The sequence below is a fragment of the Leptodactylus fuscus genome, chromosome 8, assembly GCF_031893055.1.
Source record: "Leptodactylus fuscus isolate aLepFus1 chromosome 8, aLepFus1.hap2, whole genome shotgun sequence".
Classification (NCBI taxonomy): Eukaryota; Metazoa; Chordata; class Amphibia; order Anura; family Leptodactylidae; genus Leptodactylus; species Leptodactylus fuscus.
The window spans coordinates 30,622,409-30,635,175 of NC_134272.1; the positions used below are offsets into that span (position 1 = coordinate 30,622,409).

The 12,767-nt window shown below is 43.9% G+C and overlaps 1 protein-coding gene across 1 annotated transcript in view; it reads left to right on the top strand.

Moving 5' to 3' along the window:
- LOC142217228 (aldehyde oxidase 1-like) overlaps positions 1-12,767 on the top strand; it is a 95,191-nt gene that overhangs the window by 79,386 nt on the left and 3,038 nt on the right. Inside the window, exons 30-33 of the mRNA XM_075285424.1 lie at positions 4,262-4,314; positions 6,276-6,390; positions 8,062-8,127; positions 9,499-9,687. Of these exons, the coding sequence (XP_075141525.1) occupies positions 4,262-4,314; positions 6,276-6,390; positions 8,062-8,127; positions 9,499-9,687 (423 nt within the window). The remainder of the gene's footprint in view (positions 1-4,261; positions 4,315-6,275; positions 6,391-8,061; positions 8,128-9,498; positions 9,688-12,767) is intronic.

A 12,767-nucleotide genomic window follows, 5' to 3' on the forward strand; every position in this document is an offset into this window, starting at 1 on the left:
GCACTGGTTTTCAATGTATAAACTATGTATGTTAAGTCTGTCATGTATTGCAGTTACAAACAACTTTCTGTAGTTGATCTGGTTTGGTCATTCCTTAAAATTAAAACCAAATTGGATGGGTCACTGTTTTTTTTTTTATCAAGAACCTACCAGATGTTGTGATCAGTGGAGGTCTGAATACTGGGACCCCATCCAAAGGCCAGTACTAAGAGTCGGAAATAGTCCTCAGACAACCATACTACTCACATTAGTTAAAGGGATTGTTTGGAAAAATTACTTCTCACTGTCTTAGCAAATAAGCTTTATTCCTCACATCAGCCTCATCTTTACTAAATAAAATGAAAAGTGGATACAAAGTTTCTGTAAACTATGTAGTTTATCTGAACCACGGGTGTAATCTGAAAAAAGTTGCCCATGAAGTATCCTCAGGTTCCCGACTATCCCTAAATTCTACATTACATGGTGTCGTCTTTATTGATTGTGTTGAAAACTGAACTTTTGTGAACCGATGCAGTATCTTTAAGACGATATCTTTACACTCTGAGGATCAAATAATTAGAGCAAATAATCCTTTTAAAGCTAAATAGAGCAAATAATGTGTCCTCACATCCTCCAACCATGTGCCTCTCCCACTAAAGAACACCAACTTGTCAGACAAGGCAAGAAAATCATTAATTTGTTCCATGGGTCATATTTATTATGTCAAGTTTACAGGATATTTTGATTAGATATCCCCAATATATTTGCATGTTTATAGCTATGCATGTGCTGATTAAAATCTAAAAACACTTAAAAAGGAAAAAAAATAATCTGTAAAAATCACCTCAAGTGGGAAACTATGATCCAATGTAATCACAATCCAATCACAGGTGATGAACACATAAACACAAAAAGCTGTAGAGTACATATTATCAAACAGTAATCGTATAATAGTAACCCTATGTAACATTGATGACACCCTGAAAGATCAATAACTCAGAACCCCAACACACATTTTGCCATCAACATTGTTCAGGCTAAGGCTCCACGTAGCGAGCCGCAGCCAAAAAATGCTGCAGAAAATACAGGGGTGTAAACGTATCGCGTTTTTGTCTGCAGCATTATTACATAAAGTCTGCAGAGTTTTCTTTTTTCTTTTTTTTAATGTAGATTGTGAGCCCCATATAGGGATCACAATGTACATTTCCCCCTATCAGTATGTCTTTGTAGAATGGGAGGAAATCCATTCAAACACAGGGAGAACATACAAACTCCTTGCAGATGTTATTCCTGGCGGAATTCGAACCCAGGACTCCAGTGCTGCAAGGCTGCAACTGAGCCACCATGTTGCCCCCCAAGTCTGCAGAGTTTTCCTCTGTAGTCTTCTCTGTTTCTATCATACCTATTCGGAAAACTCCAGTGTTTCCGTAGGTATAATTGACATCCTGCGATTTACAGTAATGCATGCACTTTTGAAATTACAGCTTTCCTGCTGCAGATTTTTCTGCAAAGTGTGGATGGATTAGCCAGAATCCCATCCATTTTGCAGGTACTGTAAATCGCAGCATTTTCTGTTGCTGCATTTCTGCTGTGGTCAAAATGCCATGTTTTTGCAACATGGGGCCTCAGCTTAAATGTGACACATTATAAGTGGAGGAAAGTTTTATCCTATTGATAAAGTGGGAAGAATATAGAAATATATTACAGAAGTAATCTACCATAAAGAGCCTCATTTAAAACAGATCTCTAATACACAGTGAGTGTTTGGCCATTACACAGCCCAGGCCATTCTGTACAGCTACAGAGATCAGGGACAGTATTATAGCCTTTTTTTTAATTGGCTGCAACTAGAGATGAGCGAACACTGTTCGGATCAGCCGATCCGAACAGCACGCTTCCATAGAAATGAATGGAAGCACCGGTGACGCCGACCAGCCACCGGCAAAGTCAGCGTCACAGATGATTCCATTCATTTCTATGGGAGCGTGCTGTTCAGATCGGCTGATCCGAACAGTGTTCGCTCATCTCTAGCTGCAACCCACTGGATTATTCCAACAAGCAGTGTCCGCTTTCTTATTCACCCAATCTGGCTCCTATCCTGGTTGAAGCATAGGTGAAGATGGATGAGTGAGTGAATATTGGCGATACTCGTTGGAATAATACAACAAGTAACGGTCCAATGTGGATTCTACAAAAGGAAGCAATGTACCATGTGGGAGCCATAAAGGTGGCATTATACTATGTGGGGGCTATAAAAGGGGACTATGTACCATATGGGGACCATAAAAGAAGACAATGTACTGTATGGGGCCATAAAAGGAGGCAATGTACTGTGTGGAGGGCCATAAAAGGGAACAATATACTGTGGGGGGGGGCCAGGTGAGGTGTGTTATACAGATTGGGGGACAATTATGGGGGATTTTATTTCGCCTGCAAATATGTTGGCAGTTTTAGTAAAAGAGGGGACCTGGTCACATGGCCTACATATTATGATTAGCGGGGCCTCCCAAACATAACTTTCCTTGGGGCCCCTGAAATGGCAAACCCACGCTTGCTAATACATTAATGAAAATATAAGCCTTGTATATATTTGTGTATGTCTAAGAGCACCTCAGTGATCAGACCCCTATACTCTTTTCCTGAGTACTGTGCGGTACATCCCCTTTAATTAGGACCTTTGTGCATCTGTAAGCGGTATTCTCCCACTAATGGTAGCTTTTAGCAGCCACAATTTTATAGGGTAATTCTTTTACAGAGATTCCCCATTTCCCTCCTGAAAGTCCCAATCCAAGACATATTCTAATAATGATCAATGCAAATTTAGGACACCTTTAAATATATAAAACAATGGTGACTCTATAACCCCGTTTACCTACTTTAACCACTAAGAATGTACCCAGAAACCCCACCAGTATTATCAATACTCTTGGTTTAATACTGCATACTGAGGATATAAGATAAGATAAGATAATCCTTTAATAGTCCCACAGTGGGGAAATTTCAGTATGTTACAGTAGCATAGTAATACAGGTACAGGATAATACACAGTAATATAATACAGACGTAGGCACGTAGAGAAGAGAAGATATACTAGGAGTCCATAGCAGCTAAGGAACAGAAGAAGAAAGAAGGAAGACTTCATAATCAATCTCCTGCTGGTTAGGGTACCACCATCAATGGGGATATTCAGAGGGCACTGTAATCTGAAGTCTCCTGTCTGTGTGAGATGACTCCTGACTAGCCATACATTTTACATTTCATGCTGCTGTTTTTAAAGACTTTGTTCAAAAGTGAAGCGTGACGTTTGTGACCTGCTGAACAAATGGGGCTGTAATTTCTCATCAGATACAGTATCTTTAAGAAGGCAACATATTTACTCCATTAAACGCTAAATAGAGCAGTAAATATTTCCCATCATAAATCCATGTGTTAAGGAACGCTCCCTGGTTAGACAAGCCCAAAAAATTTGTGTTTACCACACTAAAAAATGTGACCATGGCATGAATTATGCCAAAATGAAAGATTAATAATCCTCCCCACAAAAAGCTATACAGTACAATATCAATACAATAACCCAATGTGACATTGCTTACATGCCTCAGACTCTGAGCCATAATATACGGTATATTTCGCCATCGTAATCACTTATATAATACGTACATTCATAGGATTAGCTGGCATTAGCAGAAAGGACAATATTTCCTACCAAGTCACAGCACCTGCAAAGGGAATGAGGAAAACAGATTATTCAAAGCACAAATGAACGTCAAACATTTTGTCGTTTTCCCAATGGGTCACTACACTAAGAAGTTGCGGAGCATTCAGACTGTCAAGATAAGGGGTGTAGCTCTAGGGGCAGGGGCATATCTACTGGGGTAGTAGCGTTAGAGGCTGCCACAGGGCCCAGAACAATAGGGGGTCCGGCAGCAGCCGCTAATGCTGCAGATTTTTTTATTTTTCTTTTTTAAATAGTCTGTTGCCTGCTGGAGTAACCCCAGCAGATAACGGGCCCTATTTACTTACTGATCCTCGGTCCTGCTCATGGCTGCTGGTGCTTCTCCTTCTGTGGAGGTGGCTGTGAGCAGGAGCCGGGTTGGTAAGTAAGGCTGCGGGCCCGCAATCCCCACAAACGCTCTCATTAAACTTGGGGGGGTCTTATCAGACCCCCCGAGTATAATGATGGGAGGCCCAGGGAAGGTGAGGGAACATAAATACAATAGATTGAAGTATGCAGAAGAATACACACTCTTGGGATTGTAATGATGTGCTATCTGTTTTCCAGGTTTTGGCAGCTTTTAGTGAGAGACAGAACCTTTCAGCTACTGGATATTACAGGTAGATATTGTACCTTCTCCTCCATGATTTTTGGCATGTTCGGCTTTCAGATTTACATATTCAAGTACCCATTACAATATGATGTCACTTCTAAGAAATTGGCCCGTGATTTATTATAAAGTTCCAAATCTGTAAATAATTTCCTCAGATTGTTTTTTAGAAATGATCCAAAGTACATCATTAAAATTCCACATGACTTACCAGCTTGTCTGACAGAATACAGACTGCTATAAACAGAGACCTGTAACCTGCTGATGGACTCTCGGGGCTGTTTTATGTATCGAAATTGCTCCTGAGATTTCCTGACATGTCATAGCAGACTTGCCGTGCCACAACCAAGATGGAGGGAACCAGAGGATGGGAGTCGTAGTGGCCTATAGTGATGTCACCAGACAGTGCCGAGTGCCCTCAACCACCAGCACACCTCATAGGTCAGATATTGACAAGAGGGGCCTGCCTGCTACCTGATGGTGGTGGTAGTACTTCCCCCCCCCCCCCCGGGGTGCTTCTAGTTTTAGAGGAGTCCTCTCTTACTCTGGGCCGAGTGATGGTGATCAGAATGGCCTTGATGGTGATGCAGGAACAACTTAGGCAGTAATGCAGCTGAGACAGATCAAACTTTACTGTTGCCTACTGTACAAACATAAACAGATGCTGCTTCCGGATGGGGGTAGTAGTCTCCCTGCTATTGAGTTCACCCAGGCTTAGGGATATGGGATGCTCAGATTGTAGAGGTTAATAAGTGCCTTGTACTCCACTCCAACCACTCTCTAGGTAACCTAACCTCAGCCAGTAGATGGTTCTAGAGGTCGGTAGTAAGTCCTTTGGGCCCAGATACCTTATTAGGTGGGCCTAGGAATATAGTTCCTGGAAAATGGGACTCCTTCTTGCCTCCTGGCACACAGTCTATACAGATGACAGGCTGATGATCCTTGTCTCAACCCTAGGAAGGTGAAGGGGTGACAAAGGGTGAAATCAAAAAGAAAACACACTAATGAAGCTGCAAATATATACAAAACAAAATAATATACAGATAACCAGAAGCACCATAAAATAACAACATAAAACACAAGATATAGAAGCCATGTCACTCTGGGATGCTGCACAGGCAGCAAAAAACAACTGGTTTTCATTGTAACTTTAAAAGGAGTCTGTCATCGGAGTGGAGCATATTAAAGATAGATAGGTCAGGGTCACCTGAATGTAATGCCTTGTTTACCATAAAAATGTGTGCCTCCGTTGCCAAGATATTAATTTATTTCACAATATGCAAATGACCACTCTGCAGCACCAAGGATGGCTGTGTTTCTCCAAACTGCTACACTTCACAGTGTTCTAATACAACTGCTTTCCTCCCTATACTCTCTGCATGACAGGGCCAGGGATCTATGCTGAAATCTCGCCTGGCCCTGACTTTGTGCGTTTGTGCCGACATATTAGAGCAGCACACCCTCAGAGATCGGAATTGCTCATCTACATATTGTGAAATAAATACACATGAATACACATAAGGCACTTTGCGCTGTGTGTTCTTTCTGCAGTTTTGGATGAGATTTTTCTGAATCTCATCCATTACACTGGGCAGCACGGTGGCTCAGTGGTTAGCACTGGAGTCCTGGGTTCAAATCCTGCCAAGGGCAACATCTGCAAGGAGTTTGTATGTTCTCCCCGTGTTTGCAGAGGTTTCCTCCGGGTACTCCGGTTTCCTCCCACACTCCAAAGACATACTGCTAGGGAATGTAGATTGTGAGCCCTATATGGGACAGTGACTGACAATACCTGTAAAGTGCAGTGGAATATGATGGCGCTATACAAGTAAGCATAATAAAATAAGAATAATAAAATAGCTGTACACTGCGGCAGGTTAGCTGCCAAACCAATGCATTTCAGAATTATGTGTCCCTGAGACATGAAACAGATCTTTTATAGGGGATCCTTTATAAACTGCCCTTTTCTTTTAGGGGATATGACACGGACATGGACTGGGAGAAGGGAGAAGGCCATATTGCCCCATATTACATCTTTGGAGCAGCTTGTTCTGAGATTGAGCTAGACTGTCTAACTGGTGCACATAAGGTAAATGGCACTTTCTATGTTTTTTCATTTTGGTGAGTTGCTCCATGTAATAGTAGCCTGAACCTCACATGATATATGTACAACGCACTTCTAAATGAGTTAGCCCAGTTCAGTAATTGAATCTACTGATACATACAGATACAAAGGAAATCTTTGTGCGAATTCATGTTAAAGCTCTGATTCAGGAAGGAATATTATTAACATATCTTTTTTTCCACAGCTGCTTTAAAGAAAGTGACATAATTGCTCATTTCATCATAAATAGGATCAATGATTGTAAAGGAATGTACAAATCTATGTCAAGTTAGTAAAATAAGTTCTATAAATAAAAATAAAAAAACACAGAGAGCTATATGATAGAGACTGCTTGAGAACAGAGTTTTCCCATTAAGAGTCTCCATTGGCATTTCTATCATGTTTAACCAGAAGTAAAGCGCATTGCCTGTCCCAAGTGTTTAAGTCAAAATGACTGGAACCCCAACTGACCATATCGTATAATACCTACTGTAACTTTCATTTGGGTAGGGGTATACATGGGATCTATGGACTAATTGCCTATCTGCGTTTATTTGACATTTATGACTTATGTTGTGGTTATATCATAAATGTCCAAGATGGGGAAACCTCAATTAGTTTGAGGCCCCTCATAGTGGAAACACAACTTTTATTGTTGCAGATTTTACTGCGGGATTGTGAGCCAAAACCAAGGATGGCTATAATAGGAATGGGAAATATATAGGAATCTCTTATACTTCTTCCTTCTGCTCAATCCAATCCTAACTTTGTCTCAAAAACCACAGCAATATCTGCAGCAAAAAAAATCAGCATTTCCACAATGTGGGGCCTTAGGCTAAGGCCCTATGGGATGTCCCGTAGCAATAAAGCACTGTGGGAAAAGAACGTGGCAGGTATGCATCGCGTCTTTAAACAGAAAGTTCACGCAGTTTTCTTCCATGGCCTTTCTGTTGCAATTATACCTATTGGGAGACCGCCGGCGTTTCCGCAGGTATGATTGGCATACTGCGATTTCCAAAACTGTGCCGGTTTTGGAAATCGCGGCATGTCCGCACAGTGGTTTTTACCGCAAGTGGGCATGCGATTCGCTAGAATCCCCTCCACTTTTCCTGTACTGTAAAACACTGCGATTTTTCCCACAGCGTTCCAATCCATGGGGCCCCAACTTTAAACGGACATTTGTATATAATAACACAACTGAAATATTCCAGAATGTTTGGAACAATGGGGACTTCTGAACCCACTTCAAAGATTCAAACCAAGTGTGAAATGTCCTATAAGTAGGTCTTCAACTTAGGGCGGGTGCACACCAGCGCCCAATCTCCATTTTGAGGTTTCCGTCTTCCGCCCAGTGTACACCGGTGAGCACCTGTGAACGTCTTCTACTCTCCGTGGTGCCCGTTGTGCCGCGGAGAGCAGAAGATGCTCACGGGCATTCACCAGCGGACATTTTGCAAACCCATTCAAATGAATGGGTTTGAAAACTGCCTGCTGGTTTCCGTCTCCTGTCCAGTTGCTTAGGCAGGAAATGGAAACCTCAAAATGGAGATCAGGTGCTGGTGTGAACCCGCCCTTAGCAGTGCTGTTGTTTTGTTTGTTTTTGTTTTTTTTAACTTGATCTATTTTCCGATAATAGATTATATTTCTATCTAACAGAATCTCCGCACTGATATCGTTATGGATATTGGAGAAAGCATAAACCCAGGCATAGACATTGGACAGGTATGTCGACTTTAGGGTAAATGCGCAAGTAATGGAATTGCTACGGATTTCTTGCGCAGATTTGCACACAGAAAATTCACAGTGGATTACGGTTTAATAAGTCTCATGTAATGCAAATTTGGTAGCGTAAACTGACCTTCAATGTAGATTCTCAAGTTAGTGGGATAAACTATGTGGCGAAATCTGCTGCAATATCACAGCCAAATTTGCTCATGTACACATGTGAATTTTGCCCTGGATTTGTTGTGGATAAATCTGCCCCATGTGTACCTTTACAGCTACAAAAAAAAAAAAAATCTTTCTAAATAAAATGGTCCCCACATACAAATTCATACTGGCATCCTCCGTCCAACATTCTGCTTAAAAATGGCTGAGGAAGAAGTCCTGAAACCCATTATAGTCTTCATAAATCTGCCTTATTATTCATATCTTGTAAGCCATTATATGAGAGATGAGAAACCTCCAGCACTCATGCTGCTGTGACACTGCAACTCCCAGTCTGCTCCATTCACTTCTATAGGAGCTCCAATAAGAAGAACTCAGCAAATATGCATGCTGAGACTAGTAGTTCTAGTTGGAGCACCGATGGTTACTTATTAGAGATGAGCGAACAGTAAAATGTTCGAGGTTCGATATTCGTTTCGAGTAGCCCCTCAATATTCGACTACTCGAATCGAATATCGAACCCTATTATAGTCTATGGGGGGAAAATGCTCATTTCAGGGGTAGGCAATGTTCAATCAAATTATACTTACCAAGTCCACGAGTGAGGGTCAGGCTGGATCCTCCGAGAAGTCTTCTCCGTGCAGCGTCCCTGCGGCATCTTCCGGCTCTTCATTCACTCTGCCAGGCATCAGGCCTGGGCAGAGCTGACTGCGCATGCCCGCACTACAAGCGGACATGCGCAGTCGGCTCTGCCCAGGCCCGATGCCTGGCAGAGTGAATGAAGAGCCGGAAGACACCGTGGGGAAGCTGCACGGAGAAGACTTCTAAAGGTAGGAGAAGAAGCAGCGTTGATTGGCCGATTGTATAGCATTCGGCCAATCAATGCTGGTTCTGCATCGAACTTTTACATTCGAATAGCGAGTGGTATTCGATCGAGTACGAGTATTTCGAATACCGTAGTATTCGATCGAATACCTACTCGATCGAATACTACTCGCTCATCTCTATTACTTATATTATATTGTAAGTAACGGTGAAGAAGATAAGCGAATAATATGTTATTACAAAACTGTAACTAAAATGATAAATTAGAAGTGCAAGGTTTTGTTTTTTGTTTTTTTTTTCAACATAATTTAGGAAGAGTGGATCTGTATTCATTATTTTTCACATATTTTCTTGTTCTTTTTTCAATATATTTTCTATTAGATTGAAGGTGCCTTCATTCAGGGACTTGGTTTTTACACTTTAGAAGAACTCCAGTATTCTCCGCAAGGTGACATGTATACGCTAGGACCTGATAAGTATAAGATACCTGCCGTGTGTGATGTTCCCATTGAATTTAATATCTCTCTTCTGGCATCATCCAAAAATCCTTATACCATATACTCCTCTAAGGTGAGCTGTCATGTTACTCAATGATCATTTAACTGTGTGTACAAGAGCTTCACTTTACCTGCTGGTTGGCCACCACAAACTGGCAATCGGGCGCTTATATCTTATTTACTCAGACTTATCCAATCCTTAGTGTCTGATCTGCAGGCACCCGACTGCTGCCGTCCCCAAAAATCACAAGAATGGGGACCCTGAAGCTCACAGTTTAAATGGAGTGACAGTCATGTCTATGGGACTGCCAAAGAGAACCTGAGTACAGTGTTCGTCTATCTCTAGTAGTCCCATAGAACAGAATGTAGCAGAGAGAACTCTCCAGCACCGCCTCCATCTTCTTCAGGAACGGCCTCTCCCTGTGTCTTCTTCCGGCAGTGGCTTCAAACTTCTAGGCCTAGGGCAAAGCCGACTGCGCATAACTGCCGGCCACAAGAAAATGGCCGCTGTAGTGTTGTAGTGAGGATGCTGGTCTTCTGGAATAAGTCCACTATGAGATGGTTACTGTTGTAGAACAGAACACTTTATTCCATGCTCCATCATGGCTCCCTGTCTAACAACTCCTCCCCCTAAGCTCAGCTCCTCCTCCATTACTACCTCACTGTTGCTAGGCAGACAAAGCAGAATAAGTAAGCAGAACAGAACATACAGAACATACTTATAACCAGGCATGTCAAACTCAGGGTACCCCGAGGGCCACATGAGTAACAAGAGGTTGTTGCGAGGGCCACACACAACAGCTAATGTCACGCACGTATTTTAACAGCAGTCATGAAAACAAGATATGAAGTAGTAATATGTAACAGCAACATATATATATTTAACAAAAATACAGCAATTAAAAACTAAACATTTATTTGCTATCATTTTTTTCAATCTTTTTTTTAGATAAGTGGTGATCAGTCAGCCTTGTTCTCTGAGAAGATTTTGTTAGTTTCATAAAAGAAAATTATCTATTTACATATACACCCTTCATCTGCCCCCAGATTCATGTCCCCCCATATCTGCCCCCAGATTCATGTCCCCCCATCTCTGCCCCCAGATTCATGTCTCCCCCATCTCTGCCCCCAGATTCATGTCTCCCCCATCTCTGCCCCCAGATTCATGTCCTCTCCATCTCTGCCTCCAGATTCATGTCCCCCCATCTCTGCCCCGATTCATGTCCCCCATCTCTGCTCCCAGATTCATGTCCCCATCTCTGCCCCCAGATTCATGTCCCCCATCTCTGCCCCCAGATTCATGTTCCCCCATCTCTGCTCCCAGATTCATGTCCCCCAATCTCTGCCCCCAGATTCATGTCCCCCCATCTCTGCACCCCAGATTCATGTTCCCCCCATCTCTGCCCCCAGATTCATGTCCCCCAATCTCTGCCCCCAGATTCATGTCCCCCCATCTCTGCCCCCAGATTCATGTCTCCACATCTCTGCCCCCAGATTCATGTCTCCACATCTCTGCCCCCAGATTCATGTCTCCACATCTCTGCCCCCAGATTCATGTCCCCCCATCTCTGCCCCAGATTCATGTCCCCCATCTCTTCCCCAGATTCATGTCCCCCATCTCTGCCCCCAGATTCATGTCTCCCCCATCTCTGCCCCCAGATTCATGTCCCCCCATATCTGCCCCCAGATTCATGTCCCCCCATATCTGCCCCAGATTCATGTCCCCCCATATCTGCCCCCAGATTCATGTCCCCCCATATCTGCCCCCAGATTCATGTCCCCCCATATTCATGTCCTCCCATCTCTGCCCCAGATTCATGTCCCCCCATCTCTGCCCCAGATTCATGTCCTCTCCATCTCTGCCTCCAGATTCATGTCCCCCCATCTCTGCCCCCAGATTCATGTCCCTCATCTCTGCCCCCAGATTCATGTCTCCACATCTCTGCCCCCAGATTCATGTCCCCCATATCTGCCCCCAGTGTCATGTCCCCTTCATCTCTGTCCCCAGATTCATGTCCCCCATCTCTGCCCCCAGTGTCATGTCCCCTCCATCTCTGCCCCCAGTGTCATGTCCCCTCCATCTCTGCCCCCAGTGTCATGTCCCCCATCTCTGCCCTCAGATTCATGTCCCCCATCTCTGCCCTCAGATTCATGTCCCCCATCTCTGTCGCCAGATTCATGTCCCCCATCTCTGTCCCCAGTGTCATGCCGTCCCCTCCTTCATCTGCCCTGTTTCACGTTCCACCTCTATGCATACATACACACATTAAACTTACCTTCTCCGACGACTCCGAGTCCTCGCTCCCCCGCCGCACTCTCTCTCTCTCCCGCCTGCTGCGACCATCGCGGTTGCGGCTTTCCCCTCCGCTGTCGGCTCAAATGAATGAGCCGACATAGGAGGGAGCTGCTGGGGGCGGAAGCCGCGCGGCTCAACCCGCGCGGCTTCCGTCTGAAGATTTAGACGTGATGTGACGTCATCACGTCACATCACGTCTACACAGCAGCGAATAGCCGCGTGAGTATTGCACCTCTGCGGCCCGCACAAAAGTCTCAAACTTTGTCTCTTAGAGACAAAGTTTGAGACTTTTGTGCGGGCTGCAGATATGCCTGTAAAGGGCCGCATGCGGCCCGCGGGCCGCATGTTTGACATGCCTGCTTATAACAACATCACAGCCGCTTACAATACTATGTAAGCAGACATTTTCTTGTGGCCGGCGGGCATGCGCAGTCGGCTTTGCCCTAGGCCCCAGGTCTAGAAGTTTGAAGCCAACCCTCGGAAGAAGACGCGAAGAAGACCCATTCCTGAAGAAGGTGGAGGCAGCGCTGGAGAGTTCTCTTGCAGCATTGGGGACGCCCCCAGTGCTGCGAGAGAACTCATTTGCATACAGACGAAAACCGCATTATATACCGAATGGCGGCGTGGAAAAGACATCTAAAGGTAGCAGAAGAATAGCCTTTCTTAAGGCTATTCATACGTGTTAGGGACAGAAAATTTAAGTTTAATGATAGGATCCCTTTAAATGTGACAGTCATGTCTATGGGATTGCCAAAGAGAACCTGAGTACAGTGTTGGTCTATCTCTTGCAGTCCCATAGAACAGAATGTAGCAGAGTGTACATGTGGGACCACTGCTTCAAGACCATGTTGTCTTAG